Consider the following 18,507-nt stretch of genomic DNA (forward strand, 5'->3'; position numbering starts at 1 on the left):
GGCAAGCAGGGCTTCAGAACTTGGAATTTCCACTAAAACTACTATTCCCAGCAACCCTTCACCCCCCCCTCCAAGTCTTTACATCTCAAAGAAGTCTCTTATAATTCTCAACTCCTCTGCATTCTTAAGGTCTGTAGTTTTCAATGCAGGGGAGGGTGGAACCAGCACAGAGAGGCAGTGAGAAGCCTGCTGCAACAAAAAAGTGGCCCTTGCTGCCTTAAGGCCAGAAATGGTTTTTGGAAAGGAAAAACCCTAATCCTTACAGGAAGCTGCGGATGAATGATATCTTCCCTTAATTCTAGACCCAATTAAAAATAGAGGAATAATTAATCTATACAGTTTGCACATTTGGTTAAAAATGTGTGTATATGAAAATTAACCTTACATATTCCCACACTTACTTTGATGCACAAGACACATGGACTTTTTCCATATACATAACTATAAAAAATCCTCAAAAGATAACATTTCAAAAGAACGTTAATTTCAAAGTAAAATACTAAAATATTATGAACACAATCTTAATTTACTCCCATTTTATATATGCATTAGGACACTGCCTTTCATTGCATAATCATACTCTTTCCCACAGGATCCTTGAGGGTGCAAAAATGGTATCCAGTGAACTCAGATTATCCTCTGCATTGTTCATCAGTGGGATTCACACCCAGGGTTTTCAGATCCACAGCACAGATCTAGACTATTTGAGCTGAAGGAGTAACTCCACTAGCTGGTGTACTATACTGTGTAATGCACTGAACCAATAAGTTACATATGCAGCAATAGCCCCATTTTTGCAGACAACATACTCAAGCATATGGAGATGACATTGTTTGAGGCAACTTGACTGTAAATAACACTTGCATCTGCCATATTAGAGAACTGTGTAAGCATACAAGGCCTTGCTCAGTAATAATGGTTGTGAAGTGCACACAATTAATACCAGGCACTAGTACTACAGAAGAACTCAATCATCTTCCCAATCCAGTATTTCCATTTTGCATCTCCCCCCCCCCCCCACCCCACATATGAAGATTTCATCTCTATGTAATTGCTTTGGAACATGGGTGGTGTAATTGAAACTTTCAGAAAATGAAGGAGCATCCAATAAGCTCTCTATGCAAGTAGAAATTTCTGTGGTTTGTTAACTACCAAATCTAGGACTGGACTTTCACAAGGCTAGCCAAAGGCCCGTCCCTGTTCCCAGCACTATCATCTTGCTTAATTTCATAGTGTTACTTTACACCACAGAACTACCAGAGCTGTTTAAAAAAGTCTGAAAAGTTAAAATTAGCAAAACTTTCTACTTTTCATTAGCCTTGTTAACAGGATTAAAAACTTTCTGCTCAATAAATCAAGCTGAGGCATGTAAAATTTCAGCCACACTAGTTAATTTAGTATTATGAACATTTGGAAGCATGGGCTTAATAACAAGTGTTATGTTATGTAAATGTGTTACAGCTGCTTGACCTATGATGCATCATTTATTGTAGCAATTTAAGTGTAATCTAGTAAAGATCTGGGGAAGGGATTTTATTTAAAGTATAATGGAGGAATAAAGTATCAGTTATTCAGTAGGTGGATAAGATGTAAAAACCTAGTTCAACCTTCAGTAAGCTCCTGGCTCCAGACCCTTCTCAGACCCACTCTTCTCTCACACCCTAAATGCAACCATTTCCTCATGTTATCTGGTATGCCACAGTAACTACTTACCGGTTTCTTCATCTGGACAAAAAGCTATGCTACTGAGTAGGTTAGGAGGGGAGATTTGGCATTTTGAAGCTTAAGAGGATTATAAAGTGCTTGCCCCATACATTCATATATTCCATAGTTGGTAGGTAAGCATCCTCTTCTGCAAGCATCCTTTTCTACTGCCAAGATACATGGAAAACTTGGACCAACCACAGATACTTCTAACCCGTCTGCTCTGTTGTACCCAAATCCCTGCCCAGGTTTCAATTCCTATCACATTCAGACTTAAGAGCCACAAGAGAACTCTCCTACCAAGAATCAAGTAGGACTCTTGCTACAACATGGGTAGTGAGAACAGCCTCACAGAATTTCTTATTTTTCCTGTTAGACTGTTTAAGGACATAGAAGGGAGGTGTACATGTGTCAAAGAATATTAAATAAACAGCTCAACCTTTTCAAAAGGTATGTTTTGAGTGTTTATGCAGAGCTGTTACACATACTTAAGTTAGCACAATTATGCTTCATAAAAGATTTAATAAAATGAACCCTAGCCTTTAGAGTTGTGAAGATTGTATCAGCTCACACACCTCTAGCAGGATACGATCCCAAAGATGACCTAAAAATAACAGCTCAATGACATGAACTGCTCTCATAGGGTGGGAACTTTAACACCAGAATATTCAGTGTTCTCCATAGTTGGAGATACTCTGCCTCATTTTGTCAATGTGAGAAATTCAACATCCTTCCAAAATGCGAGGTCTCTTGTGCCCTTCCCAAGAGGAGAGGAAAGATGGTGAGTCCCCTTCTCAGAGCAAGAGATTTAAGTTTCGTAAATACTGTGGGGGGGGGGGGAGCCAGACTAACACCTTCCCTGGGAGTCAAGGCTCCAATGACATCCCAACCCACCTATTAAAACCGGTTTCCCTTTCTCCTTTCCTGACAAACTTCTACAGTTGTGTTACTTGTCAGAAAGTTTAAAGTTTGGTAGTGATATATAATAGATTTAATTTATCAAAAAGAGTGTAAGAAATAACGTATAGCTTGGAATGGGAAGTGTTTTCAGAGTATACTACTGTTTAAATTGAGGTCTCTGCCACATAATGTAGGTCTGATACCTATATATCTAAGATTCCCATACAAATCCATAAGACAGCAGCAATATAATTGAGTACAGATTACTTTCTGTAACAGAATTTTAAATTAAGATGAAGGATCTGGCCACTGGATAAACCTGGAGAGGTCCTCATTAACTAGTATCTTGATTTTCTTTTATGACTGTTAAAAGATTCTATAATTAGAAACACCAATTCCCTAACTCTTATCCTTTGAGTCATTTGCTTGTCAGTGACCAGAATCTCAACTGAGATGGCCAATGCCACACCCTATAATTAGTTTGATCAAGGACAGAGTGAAACACTAATTTCCACCCAAGATGCATTGCCCAAGACAACACATGAGCAACCTTGAACAGCTCATTAGTAGGTTACAGTATTCAAACAAGGCTGTTAAGACAAGTGGAACCGAAGTTTCACCAAGCTGTAGTCTGGTATTGCTATTTGTCTCACAGGTCACTGAAAAAAACAGTTACCAGTTAGGAACTGATCCTACCAGCACTACTGACAGTAATGCCAATTTTCAAGCATTCCCAAATGCCTAGCAGCATTTTTCAGGATCAGGCCCTAAAACAGAAGTAGGGAAAAGAGGAAGCTATGTTTTCTTAATAAATTGAAATTATGTAATTTCACTTTAACAGCCCTTCCCTTTTGAGGGACTTGCCAGGACAAAGGGGGGGGGGGGGAAAGGGGGAAGAAAAATAAGTAGAATTCACAGTGCTTCTGGCACACCAGCATGCCCTTAAGTGAATTCAGCTGCTTTTGGTCGCTAGTTTAATATTAATGTTGTCACATCACTATATTTTTAAATGCCAGACTGATATTACCATAACCATATCAGATGCTGAGAACATGTCTTAGTCTCACTAGTGAAAATTAGTGGCAATGCTTAGACTGTTCTACAAGCTTTAAGTCTGAAATATTTGTGGATGACATATTGTAAGAAAATAGTATGAGCTAAGTAATTAAACTCATGAGCTTTGCATAAAATTGTCATCTTTCACCTAATTTATTTAATTTCCAATTTTTCCAATTCCAAACAAAAGCTAAATACAAATTTAAACAGGTAAGCACTAGTTTTACCCAAAGGGAGCAGGCTTATACAGATTTACTCCAGTAAAGTACTCAACCCTTAAGCAAAGCCTTCTGTGTCATCAAAACTATACAGTAGTCTTCCTTATTTCATTGCACAGTCTTAAAATGTTCTGCCAGAACCAACTTTTGACACTCCAAACACTATTTTACAGTGAAGTTCACAACTGCTTTATAACGTCTATTTCAAAAACCCTCAATGGGTTTTCCATAAGAAATGTTTTAGAAACCAGTATTTTCCTGCAGTTCGCCAGCAAGTTTACAAGTCTCAACTCTCAAGAAAAAATAATCCTCTACCAAGAACATGGTTTCTGCAGCTACTATTTTACTTTTAGCTGCTTTAACTACTTCAGACTCCAGGTCTGCCTCATAATCTGTATAAATGTATCCAACTCAACAGAATACTTTTTTATACAGTTATACAGCAACTTGGGGAAAGATCCAAAAGTGAAAGTGCCAGTAAACTTAAACATGGCCCAGCAAAATAAAAAAAGGCAAGAAATGCCTACACTGAATGAGATGCTTTTTTCCTTATAAGAATTCTTTCCCCACATTTACATTTCTATTGTAACAGCCACTTTTCTGTTCATTAGAATGAATCGGATAGTGCTCTCTGATACAATCATTAACAGCAAAGCTATAAGGCTTTTATACCCGTTACATTCACTTCTCACCCTCCAAATACTGATGACTAACATTAGATGTTAGGGGGCATGATCAGCACAAATGGGAACACCACCACAAATGATCACCTTGTGCTTTCAGATACATTTGTTTCAGTGTACAACAGTCCTTTCATTTCACATTTTAGTAAGATGCTGACACAATGCAAAAATATGCAGAGCATCCTCTCTTTCACAAGGTCCATGCAGAAAACATTTAAAAAAATTGTAAAGTTCTGATACAAATGATTAAAAAATAATCCAGGATGATAAAGTTTCACAATGTATAGTGTTCTGAACATGAGTCCATTTTCTTCTAAATTCTGAAAGAATGAAGTGGTGAGGAAAGTGAGAATTCACTGCTGCATTCTGTGATCTTCCCCATTTTGCTGGCCAGTACCCTACTCTGGCATATAAGGACGGAGGTGATCCTCTATGGTACCAACCGCCCAGTGGGTGAGCTGTTCCTGTGGCAGGTACAGGCAGATGCTGCATAACTTGAAGATTGTAGCTTTGTTTTTTGGAGTCTGGGGGGGAAAAGGAAAAAAGAAAAAAAAAGCATTTAGTTTGTTCAGACTTAACATGTAGTCAAACAAAAAAGTTACATTTGCACAGGTTTACTATTTACACTTCGCCACTCAAAACAATCCCAACAAATAAATGAGAGATTCTTATAACCACTCTGCTTCAACCTCTTCTGTGTATGCAGTCTGAGCAAAATATTGGACAATGTCAAACTATTTAACAAGTTTTTACAACCATGAGTGGAATCTGACAAGTAGTATAGTGTCTTTGTAAGAGGGGCTACCAAATTAGACTTCTTGAGTGAAGATTTAACATTAGCTATATAACAATTAAGAGATTCTCCAGAATATATTTTCATACAAAAATAAGTTATTCAGCTCTACATGGGGAAGCTACACAGCCACATCATCTCAGGCTGAGATCTCAGCTCTCAAACTAAACTAAATTGAATATAATCTGGTCATGGTCAGCATGCAGAATAGAGAGGCAGCACTATTCTCTGCTTCAGTACCAAATCAATACCCCAATATTAAGGTACACTGTTTGAGCTCCCCATGACTATGAGTAGTCAGGATCTGCTGAAGATCACTTGGCATTTTGAGACTAAAGGTGGTAGCTACAGTGTTTCCTAGCCAGAAAACAGTTTGGATAATTAGAGTTCACCAATTTCCTCCAATAGTTTCAAATAGATACTGTACTTGCTTCCTGTTCTGTCAGTTGCAGTTAACAAGCTATTAAAATAAGATGCTGTTTTCAACCCCAAGATTGCTGAGTTTGCCTCATTTACACAAAGTTGTTCTAAATTAAGGGTGGGAGAAGGTGGTGGTAAGATGTGGTATAGAGGTAGGCTTCTGCAACCTTTTGGGGTTTTTGTGGCTCATGTGGTCATGCATTGCGATTCTAGTCCAAAGCATGAAGAGTTTGTCCAGAATTACCAGCTTTCTTTAGTTGTTTTAAATTAACCCAAACATTTATAAGTATTTATTTAGGAAACACTGAGGTAAACTCAAGGATTTCAAGGGACTTCTGAAAAGAAGTTACATTTGGAACAGCAGGGGTTTTACAAGTGAGTTTAGAAAGGTAACCCTCTTTTGATATTTGAACAAATGAGAGTTACAGTTAAGTTAGAAGTCTTTGGATCCTGAATTGTCAGCCCAACTTGAGGTTATTGCAGCAGCCACCCAATGGATTTTTTTTCTGCCATGGTTATGCCAGTTTGATCAGTTTAAAAAAAAAAAAAAAAAAACTGTTTCAAGCATTAGTCATTTAAATGTAATACATTTCTAAGTTGATATCGATTTTCAAAGTTCCACGTATGGTTTCTGCTGTAGGGAAATGGGAACAATATTAGGGATTTGCACGTCACCAGTAGCCTCCTGGAACACTGGAAGATTGGGCTGGGATCTCTCCCCCTATACACAAGAAACACTCCGCTTTCCTCCTCAACTTCACCGCTGTGTTGACCAAAGACAATATTTGGGATGGCAAGGGAAATACCATTAAGAAAGGCAAAAGAGATTTAGTAGTCAAGAAGGCAGTTACAGATCACAGCAATCCTACAACTATTGGTGGAAGAAACTGGGATAGGTTATATCATTGTGGAAGCCCTAATTTAAAGGGTTTGCCTTACTGTTTTCTGAGCAGGGCATATGCAAAGCAGTGGTCTGAGCAAAGCTTCTGGTGAGTCAATGACTAGTTAGATTATTTTCTTACACCAGGTATCTTAAACCTGAAAGGGCCTGGAAAGCTAAAGATGCCAAGAGAAGGGTGGGTGGCAACTCTTCCCTTCCTTGAAATTCTGCATCAAAGAGGTTGTGGTGAGCAAAGGAAGAAAACTTAGTGAAAACTCCTCTAGATTAGTTGGAAATGGAGACAAATTAGGTTAGACTACTAGATACACACACACACACACACGGAAATTTTACTTCTCAGACAAACTAGAGACTCTTCCAAGTCCAGCATCGTAGTCTTATGAAAGAGAAGAGGCAACCTGTATTAGCTGTTTTGTGCTAGCTACTGTATATGGAAATCAGACAGACAGTCACTGGCTTCCTTTTCCATGAGGTTTTACATAATGGTTTAGAGCAAGGGATTGGTCTGAAAAAGGGGTCTGCTAAAGGAGGAGCTGAGTGAGCAAAGACTTAAGTTTCCACAAAGCTTGTTGTCCCTGTTTACAGGGCTTTGGAGCAGAGCCCGGAGCAGTAGGTTTTTGCCTGGAGCTGGAGCACAGCTCCAAAGCCCTGCCTGTTTATATAAAGTCCTGACATCTACTCTCACAAGTGGTATGAAAAAACTTGATCTCAAAACAGTCTCAATATTCTGTGATGGCAACCATTTGTTAACACTAACTCTTGCTTCTAGGTAAGTTAACATAAACGGCAAAATATAAACTTAGTGATTAGTTTGATTTAGCAATTTCTTCAGTCTGTAGCTAACAGATAACTAATTGTGGAAGGTATTGTCCTCCTCCAGCAATAGTAATCCTACTTTTAATTGTTGCTGTTCAAAAAAATTGTTAAAAAGCTCATTACCTAACTTTTGGACAAAATGATCAGTTTTAAAACCTGCAAGAATGGGGGCTGTTGCAATGGAAGACAGATTCTGTTCTACATAGATACTAGTGAGCATGGTATAAGAACCTGAGAGCCTTCCAGTGCAGCATGACTAACATGTCATATGTTTGTTCTCTCATCTTCTCCTCAGGGGGACAAGCATGCGCAGCAATTTTCAAATACATGTGTATACTAGAGAAAGCAAGGTCAAAGAACTTCTCCAAGTTCAAGCTACTTAAGGTGGTGAGGTTTGTAATGGTCCTTAAAGAGCTCATTCCAGTCTTGGGCCAGCTCCAGACAAATGTCAGTCTCCTAAACAACCTAGCTTTACCCTTATTGTAGAGACAGTGTTCCACTGTGCCACAGGAGCAAAAGTTGTCAACCATGGCTCTCACGCCAGAGCTTTAGTCTATCTTATATGTACACTGAGTCTCTTCAGTAAGGACAAATGCAGAGTACTCCACTTAGGAAGGAACAACCAGTTGCACACATACAAAATGTGAAATGACTACCTAGGAGTACTGTGAAATGGGTCATAGTGGATCATAAGCTAAATATGTTACATCCCAGAAATAGATTTCTTTTTTTTTTTTTTGGCGCATTAGCAGGGGTGTTGTAAGCAAGACAAAAAATAATTCTTCTGCTCTACTCCACACTGATTAGGCCTCAACTGGAGAACTGTGTCAAGTTCTGGGTGTCACATTTCAGGAAAGATGTCGACAAACTGGAGAGAGTCCAAAGAGCAACAAAAATGATTAAAGGTCTAGAAAACATGACCCATAAGGAAAGATTGAAAAAAAATTGGGTTTGTTTAGTCTGGAGAAGAGAAGACTGATGGGGGACATGAGTTTTCAAGTATACAAGAGTTGTTACAAGGACGAGGAGGGAGAAAAATTGTTCTCCTTAACCTCAGAGGATAGGACAAGAAGCAATGGGCTTAAATTGCAGCAAGGGCAGTTTAGGTTGGACATTAGGTAAAACTTCTTTAAACTGCTCCATAATTGGAGATTTTTAAGAGCAGGTTAGACAAACACCTGTCAGGGATGGTCTAGATCAGTGGTTCTCAACCTATTTACCACTGTGTACCGTATATGCAGTTCTGTGTTAGGTGGGCCACATCCACACAAAATATACTACTTGTATGCCCCAAGGATTTCACATGGGCTGCAGTTATTTGATGACTGGGCTGCACGCAGCCTATGTGTTGAGAACCACTGGTCTAGATAATACTTAGTCCTGTCTTGAGTGCAGGGGAGTGGACTAGAAGACTGAGGTCCTTTCCAGTTCTATGATTCTAGGAGTTCAGGCAATTGAGCGCCTTGAAAATAGTTAGATGTTTTGAAAGAGGATGCTATTTAGGATACTATTCCTGTCTAATGGAGATGTTTCTGTAGTTTGATATGAGAAACATGTCAGGGCTCTAAATAGGCCTCTGATTGATCATTAACCTGAGTAGGAGGGATTTTTGACAATGACCATTTTGTATGTATAAGAATTAAGTCTTCGACAAGACCTGCAATGTTTAGAAGATGAAAGTGTTATGAAACCACTGAACTGTTCTTCCAATAATTCTTCATTCCAACTGTAAGTTGTGAGTTGAGTTACTTAATGAAACTACAAAAAGGATTAAGCCAAAATTGCTTTGACTTTTCAAAATATAAGGAATCTGTTTTAGCAGTTATTTCCAATAGATTCCAGAACAAAAAGGCCCTGAATCAATCTTATTTGGCAACATTTTTTGCTTACATCCAGTTGTTGCATCTTTAAGTCTTCAGAATGGTGGTTTGTTGTAACACCACTTAATAGCAAGCATACGACCATGGCAATTTTGTTCATGTAAACTTAAATTAAATACTTACAACTAGATCACTTATAAACCCTTGGACAATTATTCTCCTTTCATGTGCTTACAAAAGGATAAAGTGTTGTCTCATAAGCCAAGACTTAATATTCCAGGTCCTTAAAACTATGCTCTGAAAAGTGTGAAGAGGACAAGCTTACCTGCAAGTGCTGTCTGTCAATGAAGAGAAACACTGACTGGTTAGGATTGTTGATAACAATTCCAGTCTTGTCCTTTCGGCTCAGAACATGCAGAAACTGTTTTTCATAGTCACCATGATGAAATTCAAACCTGGCCTGTACAGGAATAAAGACAGTGTTTACAAACAAAGCTTACCACATTAAATTACTAACATTCTGTGTTTGATCTGAGTAGGGTCAGACTCATAAAATCCAGAGCTGATCCCTCTCTATTGCTCAGATTTAAGCTTGGGGGAAGAGACACTATGATCAGTTTTACTGCTACCCATTAGGTTTTTAACAGTGGAGAACATGACCAGAGATGTACATTTAATTCTGCTACTGGACAGAGACATAAGCAGTGCAGAGGCACATGAGCAAGCTGCATTATTATAACAAAGAAAAAAAAAGCTCTAGGTTTATTTATTTTGCACACCTTACAGCACTTCAGAGTATTGTCAGTTTTTCCTGAAGTATGGGTGTCAATTATGAAGGGAGGAGAAGAGAGAAAAATATTTTAAAAAGTTGAAGTTCAATTGATAAAAAATGACAATGCAACTGTAGGCCAAGTGTGTAGTACCTAAAAATATCGGTTTGAAATTGACTTTCAAATTAACTGTGTCCTTGTAAGAACTCCAAATGGATTAATTATCTTGCTTGATGAGTGTTGCTCCTTAACTCTTAGACTTTATCTGAGCAAACTTGCACCCATTTAGTTATATCAGTTTAAACATGTACATATAGCTAAAGTGGTGCAAGTCTGCTTAGACCAGACCTTAAGAGTTAGACTTTTTGCAGCGTGTAGCTAGTAAGAGAGTATGGATAAAAATTACCAATTTCAAGGGCATCAAATTACATCAAGAATGGAAGAACTATTTACAAATGCAAAAGACACATTAGCATTGCTTTAGAGGCTGTCAGATTAAGAAACATTTTAACAAAAACGAATTTCTTTTTACACCCTGAACTACTAAAACTGCTACTTTAGTAGTTACATTCTCAAAGCCATTTTTTTTTTTTTTTTTGCATTTACTCAGCTTAGACAAGAAAAATAGTGCTTACAGTACTTCACTTTCTGGTTCTCATGCACTAGCACTATTTGTGCATTTAGGATGCATTCAAAAATTAATTTAAGTTCTAATAGATCCCTAGAAGTTTTATAAAGTGTAACAAAATCTAAGTGGTTAAAAAAAAAAAAAACCACACACCACACATATCCCAAGTAGTTTAAAAAACAAAAAACAAACCATGCCAGCACCCTTTTGAAGGTGACTTGCATAGCAAAGGGTCACTTAGCATTGGCAAGCCTTGGAAGAAGTTGTCTGCTCTACAATATATGTTAAAAAAAGTTAAATTAAGTCCTTGCCCTCCTTGGGTTTTTTTGGTTTGCTGTAGGTGAAAAACTTGCACGGTAGTGACTTGGATAATTTGACACCTGAGCAACTTTCCCAACCCTCAATTGAGGAAGACGGGGATGTTTGAGTATTCTGCTGAAACAGAAAAATTTTATAGACATCTGGGAGATGTCAAGAAATATATTCAACATCTCCCCTTCAACCAAGAGCTAGGAAAGCAACAACTTATGATTCTACTCATTGTGAGTGGGCCAGTTAAAAACTGGATCAAAGTCTTCATGGGGCACATCCCTCACTAGCATGAAATGTCATGGTATTTGTCAAGTAAAATAGAAGCTTAGACTTTAGACAATTTACACATTGTTAAGCAGCATTACAGGGCACAAGCACTTTTCTCGGCAGTTCACTTTTAGGGCATGGCTACACTTGCAGTTGTAGAGCGCTGGGAGTTAAACCAACCTTTGGAGACCGCAGCAGGGAAAATGCTGCCAAGTGTTTACACACTCAGCTGGAAGCGCACTGGCGTGACCACATTAGCAGCTCTTCCAAAGCCACAAAGAGCAGTGCATCGTGGTAGCAATCCCAGCATGCAAGTGGCTGCAACGTGCTTTTCAAATGCGGGGGAAGGGGAGGAGTGTGACAGGGAGTGTGTTGTGTGTATGTGGAGGAAGAGAGAGTGGGTTTTTGGATGCTGAGAGTGTGTCCGCATGCTGTCTTGTAAATTCAGACAGCAGCAGATCTCCCTCCCCACCCCACCCCCGCCTCTCTCTCACTCACTCAAAGCAAGCAGCATTTCTTTGTCCTGGAGCAGATAAGCAGCCAGCTGTCAAAAACTGAGCTTTGAAAGGGCATATCCGCATTCCCACAGCGAGTTCAAAACAATGACAAGGAAGAGTGGCCACTTGACTTAAGGAGATTATGGGACGTTTCCGGAGGTCAATCAGAGCGCAGTAATGCAACACCTTGTTCACACTGGCGCCATGGCACTCCAGCGGAGGCGCAGCAAACGTTATTCCACTCGCTGAGGTGGAGTACCAGCAGCGCTGTAGCTGCAGAGTCAGAGCGCTCTACATGCCTTGACAGTGTGGACAGGTAGTGAGCTAGTGCGCCCGGGGCTCCTTTATTGCACTGTTAACTCGCAAGTGTAGCCAAGCCCTTAGTTGCAGATGCATTCAGTTTTAAGAATATATTGAGTAGAATTCTAAAAAAAAAAAGAAAAAAAAAAAAAAAAAAACAACTTATTTTTGCAGAAAACTAGTGGCTATCATGTATGCTGCACAGTAAAGTCCTTATCACTGTTTTCCAAATCTAAGAGTATTTAGATTTTATAGGAAAGAAGGATATATTTAACTCTTTGACTCGAAGCTTGAAGTGAGATCTGTGCAAAGTTTGTTTGCCTTTCGTTAGGAAACACCAATCTTGCTCTCTGGTGTTTCAAGTGTAGCGGAAATTAAGACAGCTGGCTGCTTAAATAAAAAGTGGAGTTGCAAGCAGTTTCAGGTACTCTGATGGCTTTCCTTTCCAGTTTGCAGCTTTACAATCAAATTTTCCTTTTGGTTCTCACTCAGCTTATTTATGAAACACAAACAGGGGAAGTGATGCTGACTGTACACTTAAAAGTGTTGACAAACAAGTTAGTAAACTCAAGGAATTATGTAGTCCCTCACTCAGACATTGTAGGTGTTAACCATAACACAGATACATTAAAAAATTTAGACAAAGGTGCCATTTCAACCCAGTGTCTAACAGGAACTTCATCTTGTTTTGTTAGAATACCTTTGCATCACTGATGGCAGCACAACACTTGGAATTGCTTATTGCCTGTTACGCAATAGCAAGGAGCAGAGAGCATAAAGTATTTTCAATATCTGAATGTAATAAGCTAAGGCTGGCTGTGAAACATGTATATAACTCATTAACTTCAAGCCAAGAAATGAAAGAGGACTAGCATCTAAACTTTAGTCGCTCCCCTCTTCCATTTATCAAACATTAACAACTCCATTTATCAGGGGAACTTTCATTATCTAAAGAAGGCTGAAGTAATCAAGTTTGGATTGTACTGAAAACAGGCATGTCTAATTCCAGTTTCTGCATCTTCTAACATTCACAAAAGTTGGAATTGCATATCTTTCAGATTCTAATAGTGGTATTGGCAGACTTTTAGTATGAGTAACAAAAGAAAGTATGCATTCAATATTTTAGCTGCTTTGTAACAACAGAAGTGGCCAATAAATTCTCAAGCATTTATAAGCTATCACTAGTATCTTGACACCAATTTATTGGTTATGAAAATGAATATACTTTCACAAGCAACATGTACAACATGCTCACTATCATTCTAGTTCAAAAGAGAATATATTTATGCTAAGTAAAGGCCTGATCCTGCATCACTGAAGTCAATAGGAGCTTTACCATGGACTTCAATGAGCACAAGCTCAGGACCAAAGAGGAGTAGTTTGACAATACTTGAACTAAAAATCCTTTCCCATATCCTATGGCAAGCTGAAGCTGCTTGCACATTCACCTAGCTGCTATGACTTCTCCTGCATTATGTTTGTAATAGCATTAAATTGGCAGGAGCTCACTATACACTGCTACAAAGAGCCTAAGGAACAAGTTGGCATTTCACAGGAAATATTAAAATCTTAACATTTCAAATAAGTTAGTGTGTTTGTTTGTTTGTTTTTAAATTTACAAAATACCTGAACAGGCCTATAGGGCTCATCATCAGATCCCTTCCACCGAGAAAACAGGAGACAGACTATCTTCTCAATATCATTCCGAGGCCAAAGAATGAAGTCCATCTCCTGGGTACAGCCAATTACATCCTGCAAGAAGGAGTTGAGTGGTTCACTTGTAAATTACTCTTACAGCATGATCAGTGCAAGAGCAGATATAATTCACTTTTACATAAGGTAACAATGTTCACAATTCTTAAATTTGTCTCCACATTCTTCCATCCTAACCCACTAGTTTATCTGATTTACCTGTTATGTCTAGTCTGAGAAAGCAAATGCTTTGGGACAAAAACTGGGAGAAATTTTCTGTGTGCACAAGAGCTAGCATAGAGACCTAGTTGGCTTTTTTACATGCTACTGCAAAGTAAGTGTTACATAACAGTCCCCCCTTTTGCAACTTCTAGTCTCAAAGAAGATTATAATTTTTTCATGGATTATCTGAGTGTCATTCATTTCAATATTCATTTAAAAATGGAACAAACATTTAGCCATCCCACAAAAATACTGCTTTTTGAAGATTAATATTTGCCCACTAGAAGAGGACAAGGCTGGCAGGAAGAAGTACTTTCAAATCTCTAAATATATAATCTGTCCCATTCAAGTACAAATGGAGAGTTTCAATAATTACACAAATACACAAGTAAATCTGATTCCAGGATAAGCACATGTGCCACATCTCAGTTCAGCCCCCAACCTGTACCCATAATTCACCATTCTTTATGTACCCAAAATTCTAGTTCAACAAAAGATTGGAGGAATGCAGGATTGGGCCCAGGATTTGTAAGAACAGCTCACAATTGTTCAGAATTCAGGCCAAGAACTAGTAAGTTTAAGGAATAACTTTACCCTGCGCATAGACTGGTAGCGGGGTGCATGAAGCTGTACTACATCCTTCTGTAGAAGCTCTATGGAACTTTCCAAGGAATAGCTGGAATCCCGCACACCTTTCAGGATATTTTCTTCATAATTATTGGTCATGACTGGTATCACTTCAGACACTTCAAAAAGTGCTGACTTCTTCTTCTAAAAAAACAAAAAACAATAGTCACATTAGAGTTCTATCCTTTTTCCAAGCAGTTTGTGATTATAACATTTCAAAGCCTGCATGTTTTCCCCTCAGTGCTAGTGTTGCTTAAGTCTTAAGAAGTTATTTGTAAAACTCTTCAAGACTGAGAATAAGTCAAAGAGCTCTATTAGGCCCCAATCCCCACAAAAGCTTTTTTACACACATGCTTCAAGTTAAACACATGCACAAGCATTGATAGGACTGGAACTTTGTCAAAATTTGACAGCTGTGGTCTTGGCAACAGCTCTAGATAGAGATTTCTGCTGGTGAACCAAGTTAATCAAAGGCATTTCACATCTGTAAAGTTGTCAATTTCCATCAAATGGAAATTTAAGCGTCTCTTCCCCCTACTAAAAGAACTCCACTATCAGTAGAAGGGAAGCAGATCCAATGTGGGAACAATTTTAAGGGTGAGTCCACACTAGAAGCGCTACAATGTGCGTCTGCAGTCTAAGCCAGACAGAGCTCTCCTGTCAACTTAATTACTCCACCTCCATGAGGGATAGGAGCTATGTCGCAGGAGAAGCTCTCCCACTGACTTAGTATAACTTAACTCGCTCATGTGTATGGATTATTCACAACCCTAAGCAACACATTATACTGAAGCAAGTGGCAGTGTAGAAAAGCCTTAATTCTAGCAATCACAGACTGTCAACCAGTGAAGAGTTACTTCATTTTCTAACTCACTTTCACAGCTGATTCTTGCATTGTTTCCACACTGACAGTTACTTATGAACAACTGCATCAGCATCTCCCATTCATGAGAACACGTATAGCAGTAAATCTCAATTTTTGTACTGGTGACCCCTTTCATTTAGCAAGCCTCTGAGTGCAGCCCCCCTTTTAAATTAAAAACATTTTTATATATTTAACACCATTATAAGTGCTGGATGCAAAGCGGGGTTTGGGTGGAGGCTGACAGCTTGCAACCTCTTCCCCCCCCCCATGTAATAACCTCATGACCCCGAGGGGTCCCGACCACCCTTTGAGAACCCGAGTCATAGGAACAAAAAGCAGCATTGCACATACATCACCTGTAAACAAAGGTTGTTTGCCTGTAGGACTTTCTTATAACTCACTGAGGCTCTTGATTTCTCTTCTGAACACCTCATTAGAGATATGGCACATACTCAGTCTCCGTAATAGGCATTATTTTATCTTCCCCTTTTTTGCATGCTCCAGGCTGGGCTACTCTAAATCTTTCCTACACCCATTAAGCTTTCAAACACCCTAAGTCTTAGTGTGCAGGTCCAGGACTGACCGCAAGATGGACTCTGGAATTCTCTACTTGGATGTAAGCAAGGTTTCAGAACACCTAAACAAATTTGCATGCATAGGACACTTCCAAAAAACATCTAGGAAGTTACATTGGTATTATCACTAGTTTTCAAGCAGACAAAGCTGAGACAATTTTATGCTCCATTGAAAAGGCAGAGAAAGGTATAACACGGTTTGACACCCCCCCCCCCCCAAAAAATCATTTTTCCTCAGTTACTTAGATTTTCACTTCCTTAGTGGCTGGTTTTCACAGATCTGTGATTGCTGCAATTGCCTATGGAATTTGTCCAGGAAGAACAGGGGAGACCTGCAAATCCATTATCACTAGACAAACTCTGAATACTATTTGCCATGGATGAGTATCACTCTCACAAAACTGAAGTTAGAGTTAGATTTAGAGCTAGAGGCTTGTCAACACCATCTCAAGGAGTTCAGGAAAGGAGCTTTCAGAAAGTAACTGCAGATTAAGGCCATGTCTACACTTACAAGCAGCATCGATACAGTTGTGCTGCTGTAAGATCCCTCGTGTAGCCCTGTTATGCTGACGACATAACACCAGCTGAACCAGAGAGAGAGCGTCTCCCACCACACCAACACAGCGCTGTGCACATGAGCACTTATGCCAGCGAAACTTATGTCGCTCGGGCGGGGGGGGGGTGTTTTTCCACACCCGAGCGCCAAAAGTATTGCCGACATAAGTGCTAGTGTAGACAAGGCCTAAAAAACGTGTCTTAAGTCTGCTCAATTTCTTAGCATCACGTTCTGGAATATAGCCTCCTCCCACATTCCTGGAATAAACACATACTGCAGTAGTTAAAAGTTTTCATCCTAGTTTAAATTTAAACTAGTTTGACATACTAATGAATTATCCTAGAAATTCAATCTAATTCTAAGTGAACCAAAGAGTTTTACAAACATTAAAGTGAAAAAATAGCTGCCAACAGTTAGACAGAACCCACACTGAAGATACAAATGCAGGTATAGATGAGTTATCCAAGGACAGACAAACATGACAACATCCAGAAGTTCTGTTCACTGCAGCCAAACAAATAAAAACTTGTTTTCAAGAATGACAGCGGCAGCTTCAGATATCCATGCACATTTGTACCATTTCAAGAGGTGTTTTAAAAGGAAGTCACAACCAACTTCTGTTTTAATCTGATAAAGGTGATAACTTCAGTAGTTGTTGCAGCCAATTCTCGGTCACAACTGTGACTCTCATAAGCACATTAGCATCTGATTCAGGCCCCAAATTAGGCTTCATAGACAAGTTACATACTGTACTTTTTAATTCCCTCCCACTCTGGGAAAAGATTTATTTGGATGAATGTCCCAATGATGAGCTTGCAACCACTATGTTACAAGCCTGTGCAAGCACATGACAAATGAAAGCCAGAGTCACTTAAAGGCAAACTTTAAGACAGTATGGTGACAAATAGATTTTAAATTTCATTTTTGACCTTGGATCATTTTGCAGAATAACTGTTAACAGTTAAAAGTTGAAGTCCTATGGTAACAGACAAGACAAAAAAGATTTTAAAATGAAGTTACCTTGTCCTTGAATACAAAGGCAATATACATCTTGAAATCAAACTGGTCAGCTAAAGATTCTTTTTTCTTTCTAAGCTGAGCTCGAAGTCTGTTCAGAGCTTGTTTCTTCCGGGAGTTTGGGTCCCCCATTTTGTAACACAGGTGGTACTAAAGCCTTTGGAAACTGTCACTAAACTATGGGCACTTTTTCATAAGACTCAAGTACAACAGAAACAAGTCATTTTATCCCCGCTAATACGACTGAATAGATAAAACGCGAATGTAACCCAAAAAAACGCACCTCAGGTAATATTTTATGACGCTATCACATTAGAGGGGTCAAGAAACAAAATATGTAATCGTCCAACCATGATTGGACAAGAAGCGATTCTGCAACAGTACCAAGAAAAAACAAAACCTAAAAATTCTGAAGAAAATATGCTTGTGTGAAGAGTTTAACCACACGAATAAGTGGGTGAGAATGAAAAGGAAAAAAAAAAAATCTTATCACGATTTATGTGTACAATAAAAAGCAACTGGCACAAGCCAAAACCATGTGGGGTTATTTTATCATTGGTTAAAAAAAAAAAAAAAAAAAAAGAAATATATATATAAAAAACAAATTACAAATTGCGTTTTACCCCAGCCAGATTCATGACTCTGCTGATTATTATTCTCAGGTTTCCACTATTGCTATGTTCCCCCTTTTTTTTCCCTTTTTTTTTTTTTAGGATTATTACACTTGATGGAGAGCAGAGAAGAGAGTGCAGAGGAGGAGTGCACGTCCCGGGAGATACGAGATTTCCCTGCCAACAACAAAATCATCAACTACAAACAACACGGCGCTGGTTTGCAGAAGAGCAAAGAGGAAAAACAGCGGAGTCAT

The 18,507-nt window shown here is 38.9% G+C and overlaps 1 protein-coding gene across 1 annotated transcript; it reads right to left on the reverse strand.

Moving 5' to 3' along the window:
* Positions 1-3,792: 3,792 nt before the first annotated feature.
* Positions 3,793-18,184, reverse strand: CUNH6orf62 (chromosome unknown C6orf62 homolog). Its single transcript, XM_024212704.3, has 5 exons — positions 17,643-18,184; positions 14,594-14,770; positions 13,712-13,837; positions 9,637-9,771; positions 3,793-5,085 (listed from the first exon to the last, which is right to left on the reverse strand). The coding sequence occupies exons 1-5, from the start codon at positions 17,769-17,771 to the stop codon at positions 4,960-4,962; spliced, it is 693 nt and encodes a 230-aa protein (XP_024068472.1). The 5' UTR covers positions 17,772-18,184; the 3' UTR covers positions 3,793-4,959.
* Positions 18,185-18,507: the final 323 nt, after the last annotated feature.

This window comes from Terrapene carolina, unplaced genomic scaffold, assembly GCF_002925995.2.
Source record: "Terrapene carolina triunguis isolate 2854851 unplaced genomic scaffold, T_m_triunguis-2.0 Scaffold58, whole genome shotgun sequence".
Classification (NCBI taxonomy): domain Eukaryota; kingdom Metazoa; phylum Chordata; order Testudines; family Emydidae; genus Terrapene; species Terrapene triunguis.